General features: G+C 38.5%; 1 protein-coding gene across 1 annotated transcript in view; it reads left to right on the top strand.

Annotated features, from left to right (window-relative positions):
- Positions 1-16,076, top strand: part of STK17B (serine/threonine kinase 17b) — a 30,367-nt gene extending 14,291 nt beyond the window's left edge. The window contains exons 3-8 of the mRNA XM_084892141.1: positions 2,837-3,049; positions 6,723-6,867; positions 7,962-8,088; positions 10,113-10,161; positions 11,026-11,205; positions 12,624-16,076. Of these exons, the coding sequence (XP_084748267.1) occupies positions 2,837-3,049; positions 6,723-6,867; positions 7,962-8,088; positions 10,113-10,161; positions 11,026-11,205; positions 12,624-12,906 (997 nt within the window). The 3' untranslated portion in view covers positions 12,907-16,076. The remainder of the gene's footprint in view (positions 1-2,836; positions 3,050-6,722; positions 6,868-7,961; positions 8,089-10,112; positions 10,162-11,025; positions 11,206-12,623) is intronic.
- Positions 16,077-18,769: the final 2,693 nt, after the last annotated feature.

Raw genomic sequence — 18,769 nt, 5'->3', positions numbered from 1 at the left:
GGCAAGACTTGCTTCAGTGGAGCTTTGGTGCTCACTGAGTCTGCCCTTTGAGTGTGTTTCTTATGGATGTAATCTGGTATGGTCTCACACTGACCATTGGGTACACTGGCTCTTGGATTTTCAAGGAGGTACAGGGTCAGCCACTGCCTGAAGCCACCCAGTGGGAGTTACAGAGACATCTGCAGATTCCTCCTCTTTGTTTGAGGTTTGGAAGTGCCCCAATGAGGCCCAGCTGGGAAGCCAAGCAGGCTGCTGCTGCCGGGCCTTGGGCCTTCTTTTGGAAGCTCTGGGGCTCTCTGACTCAGCTGAAGTTTGACAGGTTGTAGGTGGAGAAAGGACAGGCCATTCATATGCAAAAGCCGCTGCACACAGCTGGGGTGAGGTTTTAAATTGGGTCGGGTGGGGTCTCTGGGAATCATCAGGGTGGAGCAAACAGCAATGGCTGCCAGTCAGCCCTGCACCGGAGAGGTCAGCCCTGTACTGGAGAGGTCCCCGGGTCTCTGCATACCACGGAACAATGATCACTGCGAGCACCTCTGAGAGAAAGCCTCCCCCATGTTCCTGTCCCGATGCCAGACAGTTCAGTTTCTCCCCGTATGTGTCTGGGTTCCCCAGAATCTCGCCCAGAATTGGAATTCAGAGCAAGCGGGAGCTTGTATCTCCCTCCCGACGAAAAGAGCAGCACATCCAGGTTCCAGCACTTCCCACACCTCCAACCTCTTACCAGTCTCATTGCACTTTCTCACCTCACTAGTTGTGGAACTTCCTCTTGGCTTTCCCGTGGTTCTGCCTTTTTTAATTAAAAAAAAAAAAAAATTCTTTATTGATTTCAGAGAGGAAGGGAGGAGGAGAGATAGAAACATCAATGATGAGAGAGAATCATTGATTGGCCGCCTCCCACACGTTTCCCCTTGGGGACTGAGCCCTCAACCCAGGTACATGCTCTTGACTGGAATCAAACCAGGGACCCAGTCTGCAGGTCAACACTATCCACTGAGCCAAGCCGGCTAGGGTGGTTCTGCCTTTTAGTTGTAATTTTGATGTGGTTATAAGAGGCAGCAAGTATAGGTGTTTACCTATGCCTCCATCTTCATTCTCCGACAAGAAAATATATTGTAGTTAAAATTAAGCATCCTCAAAGAATAAATGAAAAAGTTCTCTCAAAGAATCAGGTTTGTCCATGCAGATTTATTGAGTTGACATATCTTGAAAAATGTAGAAGAGGCAAATTTAGCTTAGTTACTTTTTTTGGCAATAGTAGCCAAAGTTTTTCAGTGTGATTTCCAGTGTATTTCATTGGCATCAATTTGGAGGAAGTTTGGGAAATAAAGAGGAGGAATCTTTGTCATCCTGGTCCTTGAGAACAGTACATAAAAGAAAATCAAATAATATATTTTGGCCCCACCCCAAACCCAAAGGCCAGATGAATTACAGAGCCTTCCTTGAGAAGCACGTGCATTCTGTGTTACAAGTATATGTAAGGGGAATTGGGACAAGAGGAGTGGTGAGTCACAGGTTACTCTCTGCAGGACCTTTATTTATACTTGACTTGTTAGTTCTAGAGAATAATTTTAATTGTAGGATAGAGCTCCTTAATTTTTAAAAAAAATATATTTTATTGATTTTTTTACAGAGAGAAAGGGAGAGAGATAGAGAGCTAGAAACGTCAATGAGAGAGAAACACCGACCAGCTGCTTCTTGCACACCCCCTACCGGGAATGTGCCCACAACCAATGTACATGCCCTTTACCGGAATCGAACCTGGGACCTTTCAGTCCGCAGACTGACGCTCTACCACTGAGCCAAACCGGTTTCGGCGAGCTACTTAATTTTGGATTTCTTGTCCTCAGGTTTAGAGGTTGTATGAATGGGCTTTGAACTCTGAAACCCCTCTGAAATTATATGAAAACTTTCTATTTAAGGGCACATGTACGTTTTTCTGGATAAGCAGTTAGTAGTTTTTATTAGTCACCTAAAGTAGTATTACTCAAAATAGCATCAGGTCTTTGGGTAACTAGATTTTTAGCAACTATAGGCTAAGAATATACAATTTGCCTCTGTCTTTAAATTTTGGCTGAGATGCTGAGCACTTGTATTGGAGAGAGCTAAACGCATACTTATTCCTAAAATGACACACATGACAGTAAGGGGTGTATTTGTACATAGCTGTTGATAACCATTAATTTCTTAGTAGAAAGGGAACTGCCTTTAGTTCTCTCCAAAGGACATATATACCTTTGATACCTGTTACAGGCTTCATAGACTACTGAGCAATACTAAGAGATTTACTGGTAATACAACTGACAAATTGTGATAGGAAGCTTCAAAGCTTGTTAAAAGTGGTGTTGAAAGGCAAAGTGATTGCACTAGTAAAATTAAATGTCAAGTACCAATTTTTGTGTTCGTCTTGATTGTATTTGAGGGAAAGCCTTTTTGATTAGAGTTAAAGCTATGAAGGGCCTGGTTTTTGGGAATAGATTAAGATACATAGCCTCTCTGGAGCCTGCAAAGCAGAGCAGCAGTCACTATAGGGTTGTGTGTATTAAACGTAATTTATGTGGCGAGTGTGGCGTGGAGTGGTATACAATGACCATGTTTGACCAGGGAAGAACAAGTGTAATTCTGTCATCCTACTGCGACTTTTGTCCTTTTTCTTTTTATGTGGTAATGCTAGACATTTTATAAAGTACATGCAGCCCTTTAAGAGAAAAAAGATAAATTTCATGGCATGATTTTTTGAAAAGGCTGATTCCGAGTTGGAGGTATAGCAGTGTTTGTGCTGTACTAATATTGTTCTTCATAGAAAGGTTAAAATTGCTTGTCCTTTCCTCCCCAGGGGAAAGTTCGCTGTGGTTAGACAGTGTATATCAAAATCAACCGGCCAGGAGTATGCTGCAAAGTTCCTAAAGAAGCGCAGGAGAGGCCAGGATTGCCGCGCAGAGATTCTGCACGAGATTGCCGTGCTTGAATTGGCCAGGTCCTGTCCCCACGTGATCAATCTCCATGAAGTCTATGAAAACACAAGTGAAATCATTTTGGTATTGGAATAGTAAGTATATACTCTAGTAAATTTAAGTAAATTTATAGTACCTCCTTCATTGGTGGGATAGGGTGACTTGAAGTATCAAGACAAGAATGATAAAGATATGACAAGATCTTGTTAGCATTCCTGCTGATAAGCTATTACAGGAACATAGATAGTTTATATTCATCTACTTTCACAAGGCTAAAGGAACAGCCCCACAGACACTAAAACTAATTAAATAGCAGAAGAGCCTAGGATACTAGCAGTATGATTTCATTGTTCATGCATCTTTGTGATTACATCCGTATGTCAGATTCTTCAGCTGACCTTTAAAAAGTTATCTACTTACATTGCATCTGCATGTTTGACTATGTGAAAAGTAGCTGACATTTTTTCAAAAACAGTTATGGAATTTCAGGCTTGGAGGATGAATACACAAAGGAACATCATTAGCTTTCGTAAAATCTTCTTTTTTCAATCATCTAAATCAGCATAGCCAACCTTTGGGACTTCACAGACCACCAGTTGGCGACTGCTAATCTAAATAGCAACAATAAAATGCATCAAAAGTTTTGACATATTAGGACTTAAACTTCAAATCTACAAAGAAGTTGAAAGAATTAACACTACTCTTCAGCTTGATTCACCAATTGTTGACATCTTGCCACATTAACCGAACCATTTAAAATTTGTGGGTGTATTGATAGTCCTTTACATGTCAAAGTATTCATCCAGTTTCTGCTAACTTCTGTAATCTTCTTAAGTTATCTGTTTTTTTTCTTTCTCCTTAACTCTGGCTCACTTTCTATTTCTGTGGCTCCACCTGTGTATCTCTTTTGTGGGGAAAATGGTAGTCCTACCACAGACATTGGTCAGCTTGCCAAACTGAAAGGAAGAGACAGTCTGATAGGCTGACATCATAATATTTGTTTGATCTTGTTACTGAAATAAGCAAACAAAAAAATGGAAGGATAGTTTCCCTGGTTATAAAAGTAATAACCTACTGTGTTAAATTTAGAAGATATAGAAAATGGATATCATGTAAACTATGTTTACTTTTATGGCATATTCCTATATTTAAAAATTATTCTTAATTTTCAGTCTATGCGTATTTACCTTTAGAAACAAATTGTAATCGATTGGGCATACTACATTGTAACCTTCTTTGTTCACTTAAGAATATATTATATATACTTTCATATGTATGATATAGTGTTTCTAAAACTGAATTTTAATTTAGCAAAGACTTTTGAAAATTGCCTTCATAGTCAACAAGAAGCCTCACATCTAGAAAGGCTGGATGTTGGCTAGATGTGGAACTGGTATTTGTTACTCATTAGAATAATGAAGAATATTTATTTAATATTCTTCACATATTTAATATTTATTTAATATTCTGACACATATTTATCATGTGTCAGACACTGATAATCTGTTTTGATCCTTGTTATATTCAGTAGTTTACAACTTATCTAACTTAATACTTGCAGCAACCCACTGAAATCGGATCGATAATTTTCAGTCATGTTACAGTATGAAAAACGGGCATATGTGCTAACCATCACATTAGTATTATGTGCAGTCTTTGCAGGAATACATAGGGTAGAGTTCACTACTATACATTTTAAAACAAACTAAATGTTTCATAATCAGATTGTCTTTACCAATGTAAAGCTAAGATAGATATTAATTTCTCATCAACATTCTGAGAGATGCAGAGGGGTGGGGATTGAGGTATGTATGGGGTATACATGATCCGAGCTTCACATGTGCTCCTTACCAGCTGCCCCACGGGGTTCTTTGGACTCTCCAACAAAATGCAAAGCAGCGCAGCCCTGCGGCCTCTGCCCGCGGGCACCTGGCTGCTGGCACACTCAGTGTAGAAGGCTCGATTGTGAGTTACATCAGCAGCATTAAGGGTCAATCCTCTGACTTTCAATGTGAGACTCAAATTTGTGACAAGCATTGATTTTTTTCTTATGGCTCCTAATACATTGACAAGCTATTCTTCTTGGCAGTCACTGAGATGTCTGAATTTCAGTTTCAGCTGCTCTGAAGCATGACTGCCTATTCCATCGTCCATCCATCCACCCACTAACCCATCCACTCACCCTTCATCCACCTACCCACCCATCCACTCACCCTTCATCCACCTACCCATCCACTCACCCTCCATCCATCCATCCATCCATTCATCCACCCATCCTCCATCCATCCATCCATGCATTCATTCATTCAACAAACATTTCTACATGTCAGACACTTCTCAGTGCTCTGGATATAGCAGTGAGGCAAAGAAATAAAAATAATAGTGGTTCCTAGAGTGAGTGAGTTCCTGCTTTATTACATAGAACTAGAGCAGGGGTCTTCAAACTACGGCCCGAGGGCCACATGCGGCCCGCAGAGGAGTCTGATCCTGCCTGCCAGGTTTTTTGGGCAGTGAGCGCAGCCGAGGTGTTTCAGTAGGAATTAGTAGTTCATATAGTCCGGCCCTCCAGCTCTCTGAGGAACCGTGATCTGGCCCCCACTTTAAAAAGTTTGAGGACCCCTGAACTAGAGGTGCATGAAGATTCGTGCAAGAATAGGCTTTCCTTCCCCTGGATGCTGGCACCTGGAACCCGGGCCTTCTCTCTGGCTACTGCCTTCTGCCTTCACGCGCTGTCCAGAGGCCCAGAGTGGCCGGGGTGGGGTGGAACACCTGCGTCGTCGCCATGGCGATGATACAAGTGGCCCGGCATGGCCACCTCCATCTTTGTCACGTCAATTTGCATATTCCATCTTTATTAGATAGGATATGCATTACTTGAGATATTCCCAAACATACCTTTTAAATTTGATGACTGACCATCTAGATTTTTTTTTTGCATGATGTTCTGACTGAGACCTTTTTATCTTAGTATTTAGAGGTAGTCCTCAAAAAAATAAAATCTGTTGTGTTAAGTGATATCTCTGTTTTACTGATGGGGAGCTCAAATAAGTGACTGGCCCTAAATTATATTGCTGTAAATAACAGATTTAGGATTTTAATTATGTGATTTCCAGATGTGGGGATTTTTCACTATTCCTTTGTCAACATTCTTTGGCTGTTCAATTCTTTAAAAATAAATAAACAAACAAATAAATATAAATAAAAGAATTGGGTTCTGGCTTTAAGTATTCTTTGTGAAGCTGCCAAGCAGGATGTTGGTGAAGAATATTGATTCTCACCCATTTTATACAGATTGAGATTCTGGTCCCTCAATTTACTGTGTGACCACGTACAGGATGCTTTATCCTCGTTGTACTTGTCTCTTCATCTGTAAAATGGAAATAATAGCCACCTACCTCACAAGGTTGTCATAAAGATCAAAATAGGTGATATTTGTAGTTAAATAAAAATGAGTAAAATGGAGGGGCAGCAGAACTGAGCTCCTAGTGTCAGCTATTATTTTTATTTCAGTGAAGGCAGTTATTCTTGAGTTCTAATGCAATTTAATTTGTTAAATATTCAAATATTAGTATCCATAATTTGAAATACTCTAGTCATCTACTTTATTTCTTAAAGATCCCTCCCACGCTCTTCTACTCTAAATGTGTATATATAGAGACTAAAATGTAGATGGCTGTGTGCCTTTTACTTTACAGGGATATAGTATTTAAGAGAGTCATATTTAGAACAATAATTTTTCAAGTTTCTATTATTTGAATTTTATATCAGTGCTGCAGGTGGAGAAATTTTCAACTTGTGTTTACCTGAGCTGGCAGAAATGGTCTCAGAAAGTGACATTATCAGACTCATCAAACAAATACTTGAAGGAGTTTGTTATCTGCATCAGAATAACATTGTGCACCTTGATTTAAAGGTAACGTAAGATGTAATTGTAAGCACCACTACCCTCGTTCCTTGTTCCTTCTCTGCTCTGGGTTTACACGGTAGCAGGCTGGGCTGGCAGGAAGCAGCAGTCAGATCTGCGGTCCGGGCAGCACTGGTGTGCTCCCATTTCCCTTGTTCTGCGTGCGCTTAAGCTTGTGTTGGCAGAGGAGAGGCCTGCATGTGTGAGCAGCTCACAGTGGTCACTGGGCTCTTAAACCAGCCGTTCTCCGTGGTCTCACCCATAAGTCACCCCACGCCACCTTCCTCTGACATCCTGATCTTCCTGTCTTGTGAACCACCTCCCTCTAAAACCCTCACTTCTGACCCATCCCTGAAGGCAGCTTCCTCCTCACCCTCACTCCTTTGTCCCTCACACTTGCCTTTCTCTTGAGGCTTTCAGTCTTTTGCTCCTCTGCTCCTCCTTCCCCTCAGATCATTCAGGCCCCTGACACCACTTCAGCCTCTCATGGTACTAGCCTTTCTCCTTATCCTTCCACCACAGCTACTGGAGGACCTCAACATCAGAATCATCAGCATCTTATTTTTTGACATTGTGTTCTTTCTATGTAATTTCCCTTCCGTAGACTTTCCTATCCAGCTTATTGTCTCACCTATAGTCAGACTCAGGACCATAATACTGTACGCAACCATTTTCTATTTCTGGAAATGTATGCATGTTATTCCCTCAAGCCTTCGTTCATCCGATTCCCCAGGGCACATTTCTAACTGGCATGTCCTGTGTGTTCTTTAGGATTCAGCTTAAGCATCATTTCTACTGCAGAGTCTTCCTGGGCTTTATTATGGGCAGAATTAAGTAGTCTTTATTACTGTGTATTCTATATCATAATCAGTTAATTAGTCTATGCATCTATCTTTTTCCCCAAACCAAGAATCCTGAGTGTATTTTTTACTTTATTTATCATTGAATCTATAGCTCCTTCTAAATAGTAGTTTAGTAAATGTTTCATGAATGACTCAGTGAAATATATAAGCAGTACGTCCCACTTAATTGACCTCTGATCGGAGACTAGTCGTGTTTTATTGCTGTATATCACTGATCATATTTTTGTTGTGCTTTGTTAGCCACAGAATATATTATTGAGCAGCATATACCCTCTTGGGGACATAAAAATTGTAGATTTTGGAATGTCTCGAAAACTAGGAAATGCGTGTGAACTCCGGGAAATCATGGGGACACCTGAATACTTAGGTAAGAATTTTCTATTATTTTCTACACCATTTTGAAATTTATTAACTCAATGACGCCTCTATATAATATATTTTAGAGCACATGTGTCAAACACAAGGCCCGCGGGCCAAATCCAGCCCGCCAGGCCTTGCAATGTGGCCCGCACTGCGCTGTCATCACTGCACTCCGCTGTCAGTTTATGACATTGTCAGTTTATGACTGTTCAGTAAACCATTCGGCCCGCGATTTAGGCTGGATTTTAGATTTTGGCCCCTTCTCTGATTGACTTCGACACCCCTATTTTAGAGCATGTAACTTCAGGGTATATTTGGCTCAGGTATTTTAGTACAGTGAAATTCGGTGTGACACACTTGAATGAATTTAATGAATGTTAGATTATTGAAACATTCACAACAATCCACAGCATATTAGGCAGATAAATTCAAAAGCTTAATGTTTGGGTAAAAGGAAAGTTAGGGAGCAGGGAAAAAGGAAAACAGATCAAGTGGGCCGTCACTGCCCTTCAGGCCGGCAGTTGGATAGCCCTTACTTCTCCTTCTGTCCTGTCCCAGCTCTGATGCTGTTGACAATACAGAGATCTTCAGTTCCAGGAATCAGTAGCAGGACTCCTCGTTGTTTGTTGATTTTGCTTCAGTTTGTAAAAGGATTTTAAAGAAGTGTGACAAAAAAAAAATATGATTAAATAATCTAATAATGTGCTAGATCAGTGTTTTTCAACCTTTTTTGGGCAAAGGCACACTTGTTTCATGAAAAAAATCACGAGGCACACCACCATTAGAAAATGTTAAAAAATTTAACTCTGTGCCTACATTGACTATATATAAAGTAATTCTCTTGAATAGGAATCAAATAAACACAAAGAAAGTATTTTATAATTACTTTATTATGAAATATTAAGTAAACAAAATAGTGAAAAATTATAAAATTCTTGTCTTGTCTGCACCTACGGCACACCAGGCAACATGTGCCGCGGAACAGCGGTTGAAAAACGCTGTGCTAGATCAACAGATTAGACTATGAAGATTTTTAAGTTTATATGAGGCAGCATGTAATGTAAAATTTTAAGTTTATAGTAGTAATCTTTCTATACTCTTCCATTTCCGCGTGTATCGCTATCCCATGCAGGCATTGCACTATGCAGAGCAGGAGTTGCTCTCAGCAGGCAGCTGGGTTCCCTAGGTGACTAACTTCTGGATGTTAACAGAGGCTAGTGCCCAGAGGGCGTTATTGTAATTCTAAGTAACACAGCTACCAAAGCATAGGAAGTGGTTGTAGGTGCTGCAGTGACAGCTGACGATAGGCAGATCTCAGAGGCTTTATCACCAAAACTGCTGGGCTTTGGAAACCATCTTTCTTGGAGAACTTAGGAAACCACGCTGAAACCAAACAATTACTATTCAAGCATAAGTCTGAGTTTGTACTCTACTCATTTGAAATTTATGGTAATGTTTAGAAAGCATAGATAATCTATTTTGCATTTTAAAAAGCATGGGCAGGGAAGAGACAGTGGGGAATTAATTGCGTAGGAAATTGGGGATATTTCACCGATTTGGAAACCTAGAGTGCGTCCAGGAAGCAGTTTGCTCCTCATGTCGTTGTACGATGCATGGATGCTGTTGCCCTGAGCAGGAAACTTAAATCAGTCTAGTGAAAACCCAGACTGATTCCCACGAGTAGAATAAGATTTTAAGAAGATTCTAGCTTCTAACACTATATGCTTCATAATTATTTTTTTCTGGGATTAATCTAAATGATTTTATATATATATGTGTGTGTGTGTGTGTGTGTGTGTGTGTGTGTGTGTAGCTACCAGTTATACCAAAGAATGTTATTGGGGGCTTTTGAATCATGTTGTTACATAATTTGCTTAACATTAGATAAGTTGGATAATTAATGTGATGTTAAATTTCTATTGATCTTATTAATAGCTTTTTAAAATTAAACCCAGTTTAACTTAATGTAAAGTAATTTTCATGATTTTAAATTTGTCAGTATTGAATTTTAAATTGTATTTTTCCTTTCAGCTCCAGAAATCCTGAATTATGATCCTATTACCACAGCTACAGATATGTGGTAAGATTTTGTTAGTTACCTAAGTGCCTTTATTAAAAGTTGGGTAGTGTATATTCTAGGGTTTTTTTATTCTAAAGGTAAACAATAAGGCTTTATTTAAAAGGTTTTACTCAAGTGTCATTATTATGCTACAGGAAAGTGTTTATCCGTTCTTTTAAGTAGCACTTCAGCTCTGAACCAGCGGTACAGAAATAAACAGGAAAACCCTTTCCTGGAGGAAGACTAGATGCAGTGAAGGAACAGACCAGCCACAGTGCTGTGCCACACCCTGTGGCTCTGACTGAGGCCACGTGGAAGAGTTCAGGGGAGATTTGGGTTCGTGGAGCTGTGATGGGTTTGCCGAGGAAAAGGGTCCCGTGGCTGAAAGAGAGGTGAAGCAGACTGTCTATATTCTCTTTTTGTGGCTCCTGAGCACAAGACTTGCCATTAACTTATTAATCGACCCGCCCAACCTCATGCTTTGCCAAACCTGCAGACTCTGTTTGCACAAAAGCCCTGCTTATGCCTCACGGATCGTTACTGTGTCCTTGGACACCATTGGGAAAATGCTGTCTGGAGTGGCTTCGGTACTTGGTAGCATGTGTTTGTGTGAAGGAAGACTGGAGGAATAATGATACATATTTAATATATTTATAAATACATGACACGTGCACTTCCCCCGTATTCTTTTTCTGTAAGGCAGATTTTGAGATTATTATTTTAGTTTTAATAATATAGGAACTTAGAAAAACAACTTAAGTCTGTAGTTTAACTGTAAAGTTGAAAACAGGAATATATATATATGTTGAGTATCAATTTTATTTTATATAAATGTTTTAAGATTAACATATTTAAAATTCCTCTTCTCCCTTTTTTGTTTTTCAGGAATATTGGCATAATAGCCTATATGTTAATAACTCATACATCCCCATTTGTGGGAGAAGATAATCAAGAAACATACCTCAATATATCTCAAGTTAATGTAGATTATTCAGAGGAAACTTTCTCATCAGTTTCACAGCTGGCCACAGACTTTATCCAGAGTCTTTTAGTAAAAAATCCAGAGTAAGTAAGAACATTAATCTTTTACTATATTTATAAAATAAATAATTTGTGTTTATTAAGAAGCATACATTCTAAAATAGTATAACACTATTACAAGTATGCTCTCGGGTAAAATGGGGAAAGGGGTGGTATGAGAGATCATTAAATAACAAATTCATAATTTCAAACATGGAAAATATGAAATACAAAACAGGAAATTTTGGAGTGAAAGGAAGATTTGGGCTCTTTTTCTCTCAATCTGCCATTAATTCTTGAAATTCCCTAAAATAATTAGAAATATAATAGAAGGTTTACAATACACATGACTGATTGATTTGTAGTGAAATGATCACAGTTATGTAACAAGTGTAAATGCCTAATGGTCAGATCTTGAAGGATCATCGATGCTCTTTGACCGCCTACCGAAGAAGGGATTTGAAACTATGGCTCAGGACTCTGTCCTCACTCATTGGCAGCTTCAAGGCAGGAAAAGAAAGGCGCCCTCCCTTTTGTTTGCCAGGACCAGCAGTGTTTACTTTAAAAGGGCCTGGCTGTCCTTACTGCAGAGGCTGTGGTCTAGTGCCCTGGGCTGCGATCCTGGTGGTATTACCTGTCAGGACGTTTATCTCTGGTAATTATTTCATCTCAGGAGGACTCAGTCTCCTGTCTGTTTAAGAAAAAACCCTCCTAGGTTTGTTAATTATTTTATTGGCCCAAACAAGTTCTCACTGGCTGTATTTTGGACGTGACAGTTGAAATAGTACACTACTGTTTGTTTCTGTTTATAGACAGTTTTTATTTGCTTCAATGTTTTTTTTATCCTAGATTCTAAAATTTCTATAGTGAGCACATTAATTTTTTTATAGTTAGGAAAAAACATGAAGACAAAGACTAAGGAAACAGGTTTTAATGGTAATGTGATTGTGTGAAGGTTGGAGTTCTGGGATGGATAGGTATTTTTCTTACTTTTGAAAGATTGTGATATTTGACTTACATTACTTTTATAATAGAAAGCAACGTTTAAAAACTCAAAATGTTATGTAAGCATCATTGAAGAGTAGCTTTTGTTTTTAAGACTTAGCAGTGACTGCTTTTAATAACAAAATAACAATAGATACTATAAATCATATTTTCCTTCAAAGGGTCTATAAACCCGAGACTTTAAAATTTTACTAAATTTTATTTGTGAGGAGAACATCCATTCTCAAGCTTTTGACTAGATAGTTTTATCTGTAAGCTCCATGATAAATTGAATTTTTGGCACATGTCAGAATTAAAGAAATTGCTAGGTACTCAGGTTTCCAATTCTTACTCTCTTCTGTACTATGAGTACGTGCTATTTTCATATTTATAACATGTAACTTGATGATACACTGAACTGCAGACATTTCCAAACTGCTATTTAGTTCTCAGTTTTTCGTTGGTGTTTTCTCTCAAAGGAAAAGACCAACAGCAGAGATCTGCCTCACTCATTCTTGGCTACAGCAATGGGACTTCGGAAACTTGCTCCTCCCCGAAGAAATGTCCAGTCCCCCTCAAGGTCAGGATCACACGACCAGGTCCCCTGAAGACAAGACTTTGAAATCCTCCTGCAATGGCACCTGTGAGGATCGAGAAGACAAAGAGAACATCCCCGAGGACAGCAGTGTGGTTTCCAAAAGATTCCGCTTTGACGACTCGTTGCCCAGCCCCCACGAACTGGTTCCAGATGTGCTCTGCTAGCACTCTTCTCTGACTCATGTGGACAGAACTTGGAATTTGAAATCCACGCCAGTGTGTGACTAGTTTGAAGCTTTATATGTGGCCTGTTTATATTGTAGATGCACTTTTGCATAGGAGAATTTAGGAAATTGTTTTAAAATGGCATTACTAGCATAATTTCATTTCCTATCCTGAAATACCACTATGCAGAGAAGAAAAGACTTAAATATATAACCAAAAATAAAAGTGTGCATTGGAATAATTTAAGTTCAAATGGATTTATCAAAATGTTTTATATATCAGGAAAAAAAGAGTGATTTGAGTTATATTATGGTTGATGTAAACTGAAAAAAATGAAGAGCTATTTTATATTTGAAGATGTTTTTGATTGCTGTTTTGAAATTACATATGATTCCCATTATACGTAGTCTGCTCTGAGATAGGTCCTTTACCCAGAGCAGGGGGGGTTACAAACCAGAACAGGGATGTTATATACAAGTCAGAGCAGAGGGAAGAGGAGCATGGCATTTAACTCTCTGTCTTCAAATGTGATCGGATCCGACAAATGGAAAATACGGTTTACAAGGGTAGAGGATTTTCATCTTCCAGAATTTCTAGAGAAGAAGATACATAGGGAAAACTGAGTGCGCTCCATTTTTAGTCGGCCAGACACCTTTGTTAATTAATTCAGAAGAAAATGCTGACAGACTTAGGTGACTTACAGAACTCTAGATGCCTTCTCAGTCTTGAGATACAAGCCAGGCATTCAGAGTTCTAACTGTGCGTTTAAAAAGTCACAGCACCAGTAGGACTCTGAACACAATGCCGGAGTCAGCACGGTAGGTGTGGTCATCAAACCCGATGCCGTTAGCGCTTCTGAAGTTCCTGTGTCAGTGCCTTGTGTCGCCGCGGCTCATAGAAGGCCCCCTGCAGAGGGGTCCTCGCGGTCTGCTGGTGGGACCAGTGCCAGGAAGTCCCTGGGGACAGCAGGACGTGTGCTCAGGGATGGGGACTGTGCAGTCCCAGCGGGCAAGCTCACTCCTGGGCAATCTTGGGTGACGATTCAAAAGTCTATTATACTGTCATGTTAAGGTCATTTTAGTCTTTATATTCCCAGCATTTCTTGAAGGAAAGTTATTTCTATTTGTGTGTGTATATATGTACAGGTATATGTATATATGTATAAAAAGATAAAATATAGTCTTTAGATAACTTTGTCTAGGCATTCTTCACTCTGTTGTGCTTAACTCAGGTGCCAAAGGAGCTCTTGTCTTATGACATATGAATATACATATAAATTCTTTAAGGAGCAGTTTGTTGGGTCAATAAACTAGTCATTGTGAAAGCTGAACTGGGCTCTTAACATATGGAAAACTGGTGAGTTTTTTTTAAATTATTGATTGTCCATTTATTTGCCTTCAGTATTAAGGTAATGCAGGTAAAGCTTAGTAAGCCATTGGAAAAAGAGAAAATGATTACTTTTATAAAAGACCATATTATATATTTAAATTTCTAGAGAAATTGTGCCATACTAAAAAAAAAAAAAAAAAAAAAAAATCAAGAAATGTTAGAATTTTGAATTTTAAGCCAGTTCTTAAAATATATTTTATACTAGTTTTCTTTTACTCTTAGGAATATTAAAATACTTTATATACTTCCTCTTAGTTTATAGAATACACAGAGTTGTAAATTTCCAGACTTTTTTTCCTAACAATTTCTATTGTAAAAAAAATAAATAAGTAAAAGCAACCAGTGGTTGCACATAAACAGTATTCAATTTTTTTCATAAGGGTGAATTTAAATATTTTCACTGATTGAAATGAAAAATAAAGTAAAGCAATCTTTAGAGAGAAGTTATTAACAAATGACTCAATTCTTATTTTTTTCCCCCTCCCAAGATGGAAAACAAATGTCTGTCAAAAGCAGATGATGTATCTGACTGAAGCAGAAATCTAAAGAGCCCCTGTGAGGTGAACTAATGTCTGAAGAGAGTGTGAAACTGTGATGAATCTATAGAATTTAATTTTCCTCTTGGATTCGATCCCTAGAGAGAGGAGATTAAAGATAGTAGAATAGGTGACAGTTACAATTGCCATTTAACTCCCCCTCACCCCCCACAAAATTAACCTAACTCTGAGGAGTAAAATTGTAATGGCACTTAAAGAAACCCAGCAGGACCTGATGTCGGTTGTGATGAGAGAAGGTGCCTGTGCCAGAGTCTAAACACCGAGCTTCCTTCATCAAGGAATCCTTGCTGTAAGGCAGCTGGTTAGAGCTAGAATTCAGCAGTTGCCAACCTTTCGGACCTCACCGACCACCAGTGGCCCGGACCACGGGTTGGCAACCACAGCTAGAACTGGTTTTCTTTTAGCACGAGCTTCATCTTTCCTTTTGGATTGGTTGCAAAACAGTTCCCGGGCCATACTATGAATAGCCTTGCTCTAAGCAACATTAATAAATGTTGGCATTTTATTTTTCTTAAATGTTGGTATTTTATAACTTTACATTTCCTCTGTTTATTTTGAATTTGCAGTTTGATATCTGACTTGGGAACATCCTTATTTGATGTCGTGTAAACAATTGTTCTTTAATTTCAAATTGTATTAAAATTAAGTTATTCAGCTTCCAGTTTGGGAAATTACCAATTTATACTTTTATGAAAGTTAAAAAACTTTAATTGTAAATTTCATACCAATTACAACTGCCCTCCCACTTAGCTTTCATTAAATATTCATGTTGCTTGAGGCATATTGAATGACATTGTTATGAAACGTTCAGTAACAAAACTTGTTACATCAGCTTAATGATCCTTTTGGTTAAAAATTATTAGGCACTTTTGTTTACATTTGTGGTTGTCTTTTGTTCTAAAGTATTTCTAAATGTATTATTCATAGAAGCAGACCTTGCCTGGAGGCTCTAGCCTTTGACCCACATCATCTTTGAACTTCTTTTTCAACCCAAACGTGTTTATTAGATCTTGTCTTTTGGAAAAGTCACATTTGTGAATAAGGTCTATTCCTTAGTAATAATAGATACTTTAAGGAAATGTCCGTGAATGGCAGAGTACTATATTACTATGAAGATGAATAAGGAATTTTGATTCACCACAAATGGTTGAACTGTTATGATTTCTTTTCAGCTTAAATGAATTAAAAAAAAAATGAATAAAGGAGTTTTCAAGAAGTTTATAACCTGGTTGTCAGTTCCCATTATTTACGATAGTTATATTCTACAAATTCCCTATAAACAGTGAATCTTGGAGCACTGCTTCTAGGAGAAATACAGGCTTAGGTTCCTGAAAGCCCTTCACAACATTTTCGTTCACTGAGCAATATATAACCTTGTTTTATGTGCGTTTCTGTTTAAGGAGACCTTACTTAACATGTAGTTGATCATTAACATTGAACCATGGCTAACAGCCTGAATGAAGCGTATCTGATACATGTATTTTTCCCATAAGGCATGTTATAGCCTTGTGCATAGGAACTAAATGCATAACCCTTCTGAACTATGAAGTGTTTTATTTTTTTATTTATTTATTTTTAAGACTTAACTTTTTTTTTTTTTTAATATATTTTATTGATTTTACACAGAGAGGAATTGAGAGGGACAGAGAGTTAGAAACATCGATGAGAGAGAATCATCGATCAGCTGCCTCCTGCACACCCCCTACTGGGGATGTGCCCGCAACCAAGGTACATGCCCTTGACCGGAATCGAACCCGGGACCTTTCAGTCCGCAGGCCGATGCTCTATCCACTGAGCCAAACCGGTCCCGCTGAACTATGAAGTGTTTTAAACAGTAAAGTCACCAACAAAAATGCAGAAAACACAACATGAATTGAGCCACTAAAAGGACATTTGTCTTTCGGTACGAGAACTAAGAAGGCAGAGTCACCTTGTTCAACCTCAGCTGGGAACAAGTGGATCAGGCAACTCAAAATTTCCCACATGTGAACATGTTAGCAAATGACTGGAAGCACAATGCATGTTGATTTTGGGATTACAAATACATTTTAGCAAGTAGGTGAATTTGCAAATAAGGAATCTGTGAATAAGGAGAGTCAATTGTATATGCTAAATCATGCAAGAAGTAAGAAGTTTAATGAGAAAAATGTTGTGCAGAACCTCACAATTGAGGAGAAATGGATGCCTTGGAACTTCCTAATTGTGAACATTTTCTGTTCCGTATCTTTTCTTTTTCTGGAATATAAACATTCCCAAATTTTCTCTTCAGCCCCAATTTTTCTCTTGGGCATTGAAGTGCTATATGTTCTCTTCTTTTGGGAAATAATGGAGTACCCTCAAATGTAAAATGGCTCTAAGTAAAATCATGATCGTATTCTCCCTTTCTGTATCACCTCCTCACCCAAACTTCCTGGCTTCATGTTCCCTCCCTCAGTTAATACACCACAAGTGGAATTTAGGTGTCATTCTCAAAATTGTGTTTCCTACTGCACCTCTTCCAATTAGTCATTAATTTTCATCAGTGATAGCTCCTAATACAGTGGTCTGCAAACTGCAGCTCATGAGCCACATGGGGCTCTTTGGCCCCTTGAGTTATTAGCAAAGGCCAGCTTAGGAGTACTCTAAATTAATAACAATGTACCTACCTATATAGTTCAAGTTTAAAAAATTTGGTTCTCAAAAGAAACTTCAATCGTTGTATTGTTTATGTATGGCTCTTTTTATGAAAACAGCCATAGACAATATGCAAATGAATGGGTGTTCCAATAAAACTTTATAAAAACAGGCAATGGGCTGCATTTTGTTTCCTGACTCTGATCGAGATCATCAGGATGATACTCTAACTGGTTCTCCTAGTTCTAGCATGACTGAGATGGGAGGGGAAGCCAGGAAGAGACAGGGTAATGAGTGAGTCTCATTAAACAAGCAGACTTTCAAGAGAGAGAGGGCTGAGAGATAGTTGTTGGATACAGCGATTTCTCTGTAATCACGAGTTTGTAAGTAGCTGAGAAAATAGTGAGAAAGTAGAGGCCACAGACTATATATATATATATATATATATATATATATATATATATATGTGTGTGTGTGTATATATATATATATATATATATATATATATATATATATATTCCCCTCTTAGAAGAAATCTATGGGGAGGGGGAAAGGGAGAGGAGAACAAAAATTTGTGGAGTTTTAAAAAAAATGTTTTAGTAGGAGTCCACATGACAGCAGCAATTGAAATGCACAAGTGTGCAAAATGATTAATGGTTAGAAACGCCAGAGAAAGTGATGAGATCACAAGCACAATTGGAGGGGTCAGCCTTGACTAGAATAAGTAAAAATATCTTTTCCTGACAGACGAGAGATTTCATGTAGTCATCTGCTGAGAATAATGGGAGTGGAGGTGGGTGTGCCTTGAAGAATGAAAATTTGGCAAAAAGTGAGGAACAGAAGAATCCTTGAATAGTGTTGGTCAAATAAGTGTAGCTTATTTGACCATCTATCAGGAGAAACGGATATTAACTACCAAACATCTCCATTTGGGATTGAAGAGCTTCTTTTGTAAAGTGTGTGGCCAAATAAATTTTGAAGTACTAATTTACAATTTCTGCCTGTATTTTTCCCCTTTTAGAGCAGGAGACTGCTTCTTTGCATCAGGGGAAGCAGAGTAGCACTCAACAGAATTTTAAAAAAATTCCACTGGGGCCTTAATTTGCAAATACTTAAACCTATTGAGAAACAGAGAGTTTGGAAAGAGTGGAAAGTCTCAGAAGGTAACAAGGAGAAAGAGATCTTTCACGCCTTAGAATGAGAACTTTGTTCACTTCCCCAGTATGCATATGTGGAGAATTGCTGGACCTTGTAGATAATAGTTCAATGCCAAGACTGTGGCTTCTAGGACTAAAGTAGAACCA

Source organism: Pipistrellus hanaki (assembly GCF_964339955.1).
Source record: "Pipistrellus hanaki genome assembly, chromosome: 8".
NCBI lineage: Eukaryota > Metazoa > Chordata > Mammalia > Chiroptera > Vespertilionidae > Pipistrellus > Pipistrellus hanaki.
The sequence above is the reverse complement of the archived record's forward strand: the minus strand, read 5'-3'. Positions and strand labels throughout refer to the sequence as shown.